At 33.1% G+C, this 4,952-nt stretch overlaps 1 protein-coding gene across 1 annotated transcript; it reads right to left on the minus strand.

The window, feature by feature from the left end:
• Positions 1–1,394: 1,394 nt before the first annotated feature.
• LOC114745269 (calcineurin subunit B-like) lies at positions 1,395–4,362 on the minus strand. Its single transcript, XM_028933421.1, has 6 exons — positions 4,166–4,362; positions 3,933–4,057; positions 3,713–3,809; positions 3,504–3,613; positions 2,459–2,533; positions 1,395–1,716 (listed from the first exon to the last, which is right to left on the minus strand). Exons 1-6 carry the CDS (start codon positions 4,233–4,235, stop codon positions 1,666–1,668), a joined length of 528 nt encoding a protein of 175 aa, XP_028789254.1. The 5' UTR covers positions 4,236–4,362; the 3' UTR covers positions 1,395–1,665.
• Positions 4,363–4,952: the final 590 nt, after the last annotated feature.

Raw genomic sequence — 4,952 nt, forward strand, 5'->3', positions numbered from 1 at the left:
ATGTTAAAAACAGTCTGTGAGGAAACAAGCTACATTTGCTGGGACAAATAATAGAAAAAGCAAAGTAATCAACATTTTTGCCTTTACAAAAAAGAGTAAGAAGAGAAATTAAAGTATTTAGTGTCTTATTCATCCTCATCTAGCTATCTATCATTATAGAGTATTTGATCATTTGATTCTATTGACTAATTCAGATTCACACTAGATCAACTTTCCATTAAAGAAAAGCTCTTCCTATTCCCAATTTTTTTGATTAAAAAAATTATAATGTATATTGTACACTATTATAAGTTTAAGTTTTTTATGTATTTTTTTATATTTATTATAAATATTTTGTAAGAAATAATTTGATAATAAAAAATTAATTGAATAAAAAATTTTATATAATAATATAGGTATTTTGAAAATCTTGACTATAGAAGCTGCACGACACACATATGTATCGCGATAATTCTTTAAGAAAAAAAGAATTATAAAAAATATATGAAAAGCTAAGTGTTTCAACGCCATTTTACACGTAAATACATACTAATAATTTGAATAAGGATCTAATAGATATCCAAATTTTGCATGGAATAAGTTAATATATACATAGAAGCTATAAATTCAACCAAAAAAAAATGTTGATTTGACAAACTCAAACTATATATTAATACAAATTGGGGAAAAAAAAAAAGAGAAAGCAGTTTTAAATTCATGTAACCATTCAACGTTTAAATAGTCTTCTAATAATTTAATAAGAAAATAGCCTAAAACATATATATATAAATTAAACATCGCTTTCTTTTCATACTAAAGAGTTTACATGAACTTTAATCTGCTACAAAAACATGCCTATTTTATTTCTGTTTTTTCAATGTTGAATCAGCTCCAGGTATACTAAAATGTGAAGCCGTTAACACATAATATTCTATATATTTAATGAATTTAAAGGTAAATATAGGTAATTATATTAATTATTTACTTACAAATTGTGAAAAGATAGACCGTGTTATATATGAGCCTGTGTAATGTATGAGCCCAATCATCTAGCTTCTCCTGAATTAAAAAAAAAAAAATTTTCCCTTCGTGCTACCAAAGAGATATGTGATGGACAGAGGGAAAAACAAGAAGCTCAATCAAAAACTATTTAGTTCATTAACAGTTGGCCGCAAAAAAGGTTCATTAACGAAGAAAGACTCTTGTTCCAACACAAGCCACTCCAGTTGAAAGGCAAATCCAGAAATTCTGGACCAGTCAAATAAAAGTCCTTAATGTATAAAAATTCAAACCCCAGAAACCACCATCATCAAGCGAGTTTGCCTCACACAGCAAGATGCAATGGGGGAATGCATTGCAAAAATTTTGACCCTATGCAAAAAATTGATAATTAGAATACTCTGAAAAAACATAATAAAAAGAAATGATCAAAACCTTTTTCAAGCACCCAAGTCCGTTGCATAAAATAACGCTCATAGTAAAAAGTCAAAATTTGTCATGACAACTGCAAAACAGCTCATATATCAGCTTGTAATATTAACAAGACGTACAAGTAATGCTAAGTCTCGACGCATCCACATTATCCATATTTTGTTGCATATTAAAATGTATCTGTCACTGAGATGAACAACTAAATACCAGGACCAAGAAATGCCCTCATCAAAAATCCACGTTCAATTGCCACGGTTAATCAATAGGAACCTCAACTTCCATTTTCAAACCTGAGTTGCCAAGAATCTGAAGGAAAAAAGCATGGATGTCGATCAGTAATGCATTTTTCAAATAAAAGATGGCAATGACGCAGTGAAAAGTAACAAATATCAAGAACAAAAGACCCCCTTTATCAGAAAGTGCACAAGCTTAGTCCAACACGGTTATAACACCAGACTCTAGAACAGTGCTCATTGAAATAAATAAAACAGCAACAATAAACAAGCATTCATGACTATACAAGTGTGACCAGAAGACCATCATGATCGGAATAATATCATACCCATTGACTTGATAAAAAACAATTTTTATGATTATTATAACATTGGCTTCGGGCAAAAAAAAGAGTAGATGGAATTGACAGTAAAAGTAGGTCACTGTTGCCTTCAACTTCAAGCCACTGCAACCAAGTATATAGGTGCCATCATCAAGACAAATGAACATACTAATTAAATGATGATCATGAGAAATCATCAAGAATAGAACTTCAACCTCATTTTTATTTAATCTTCGACAAGAAAGAGCATGGTAGCTTGCAGAAAAACAAGAAAATAATTGAATGAAAGATTAGAGAAGAGAAGCTCACTAGATCAAAGATTAAAATACCAAAAGTCATATATAAATTTCTGAAACTAGAAAAACAAGAAAACAAAAGCAAATCAACTGTCTCTGCCTAGCCTATTAAAGTGCTGATCAATTATAACTCACAACAAAGGTAGTGAAAATTTTCATCACTGCAACTCATGTTATTTTTCAGATGTTTTGATACCTTCATGAAGTCAGCCAAGACCAACAATGAATCCTTTTTATAGCCTGCTTCCTCGAGGACTTGTGCTAGAACTTGCTGTATCAGGTACAATGGAAACATAATACAGAATAGGCTGTTAGCAGCAATTACGGAAATTAACAGGACCTATTTCATTTCTTTAGAAACATGCAATATTTTCTATCTCTTTCTTAAAAGACTATACTTGTTATAAGTACAAGTTCAAAGCGTGTGCCCATCTAGCCCGTTGGGAGGGAGAGTCCCACGAACTGATAAACCTCACTTTTCTTATAAGGCTTTCCCATGGTGTACCAATGTTGTGTGCATAAATCCAAACAAAGAGCTCATCTCAAAAAACTAGCTTATTAGAAAGGAGAGATCTATGAATTTGTACGCCCACTTCTCCCGTGAGGCTCCTAATACGGGACTAACATATACACAGTCATTTACTGTGGAGGATCTGGACTCATGCAGATAGCTGAATCACTTTACATGAAAATTTTATTTGGTTAGAAATGCATTTACTTTTCATCATGTTAAAGGACACAAACATGTTACATGCAAGTTATGAAATACTCCTTCTCTTTCATTAGAATAAAGAAGATTAAAAAGCTCTTTTGCTCTTATTAATTAAATGTAAAAGTTATGAGTAAAAAACCTTAGATGTAAAAGTTGAGAGCCTCGGAAAGGTGACCTTCTTTCGTCCAAAGTTTCACCACATCTCTTCAAGTTTCTTGTGTCTGTTGCTTACAGTTTCAGCTTTAGATAGAAATATCTGTCCGTATTTTGATCCCTACCATTCAGATGATGATTTATCAAGCTGTTCCCTTAAATAACAAATTTCAAGTGAACCGTTGCCCTTTTCGTTCTATTGGATAAATTATAAGCCCATGAACCATGCATAAACAAATAAAGTATCCATATTTCTGAGATTAAGAATTACGAACTAGATACAAAAGGTCTATTTCCTTCTTACATTAGAAAACCATACGAAGCAGAGGAGGAAAACAGAATTTTGTTTAGTGGGAGACTCCCAGTAATATCTCACCTCTCTCTGGTGTTCAGATATAAACTGTCCTGTCAAATCTCGTAGAACGTCCAACATGTCATTGAAGCTCACTTTTCCATTGCAGTCTGTGTCATATACCTTGAAAATAACTACAAAACGAACAGCATCCACAAAAAAGATTTCAGCAGTCAGCAAATTAATTTGGGGAAAAAGAATTACACATCGGGCAACCGAGAAAGATTCACTACATTCAATTTTATGCTGTAAACTCGCACGAGGACTAAACGCAGATAAGAACGCTACAAATTCTTTGAAGTTCAAACCATCCAACAGCCTCAACAATCTCTGCCACATCACAAGATCAATGAGTTACCAGAATGCACGGAAGGAAAAAATCAATACACGCACAGGAAAACTAACCACTCGCTTCTCATAACATGAGAAAGGAAAATACAGATAGAGAAAAACCTGAGAGAGAGGATTGACGGCGAATTCGGGTAGGGACAAAAATTCATCAGCTGTAATAAAACCGGAGCTATTACGATCTAGCTGACAGAATCTCTCGTACAGGGAAACGATCTCCTGCTGTGTAACTAGAAAAAAGAAGAAGAAGGGGAAATTGAAACGAATTAAAAGCCCAGAAAGTGAAAGAAATGAGTGAAACTCAAAGGAATCGTCGATTGAAGGGAATGCGGGATTACAAGTGTAGTTACAGTGTTGCTGGACCTCCTCGATGTCGTATTGCGTGAGCATAGAGGAAGTGTTGCCCATGGTGGTGAAGATCAGAGATCAATGGAACGTAGGAAGGATCCTAACTACGTTTCGTGGGGCAAAGGGGAAAGCTGCGAGTCAAAGAGAGTCAGTCAGCTGAATTGCTGAAAGAGAGAGGCTAAAGAACTGCAGAGGCACGCACGGGCACGGTGGCAATCAACGAAATTCGCAGCAGGGACTTTTTTTTTTTTGGGGAAATAAATTAAAATTTGTTAAAACGCGAAAAATAAAAGAAATAAATAAAAACAACTTCAAATATCCATGTACACATCATACGAGGATTGAAACTAATAATCTCATATTTTAAAAAACCTTAATGAAAAATGGCTGCTTTCTTAGTTTTTGTGTTAGAAGTGGAGTTTTTATATAGTAATTTTTTGTGTGACATATTACTTTGCTACTAAATATAAAAGCTCCGCTACTAAAAATAAGAACTAATTAGAAATTTAATATAATCATAGATATAAAATTTCAATTTACTTGAAGTAATCTATACGATAATTGCATAGTTTTATCAAAAGATAATTTAAATGTATATGATTAATAAATGTATTCTAATTAAATAATTTTTTTAATATTTATAAAGCAGTTATTTGTTTTATATACTAAGCTACCGAATATAAATTTCAATATTTGCAGGAAATGCGTCCCCGCAAGTCCACAGCCAAACAGGCAAACAATTCAGCTGGTGAAAAACCAGTCGAGAGCAGTGACTGG

The sequence above is a fragment of the Neltuma alba genome, unplaced genomic scaffold, assembly GCF_004799145.2.
Source record: "Neltuma alba isolate B1F8T4 unplaced genomic scaffold, ASM479914v2 tig00004584_pilon, whole genome shotgun sequence".
NCBI classification, from domain to species: Eukaryota; Viridiplantae; Streptophyta; class Magnoliopsida; order Fabales; family Fabaceae; genus Neltuma; species Neltuma alba.

What these genes read in the sequence shown, in the direction of transcription:
- LOC114745269 (XM_028933421.1), bottom strand. Translation starts at nt 4,235, where the DNA reads ATGGGCAACACTTCCTCTATGCTCACGCAATACGACATCGAGGAGGTC. An exon ending in GCAACACTGTAACTACACTT is followed by an intron (nt 4,058 to 4,165) that starts GTAATCCCGCAT and finishes TCTTTTTTCTAG; the next exon opens with TTACACAGCAGGAGATCGTT. An exon ending in TCTTGGCTGACTTCATGAAG is followed by an intron (nt 1,717 to 2,458) that starts GTATCAAAACAT and finishes TTTTTCCTTCAG; the next exon opens with ATTCTTGGCAACTCAGGTTT.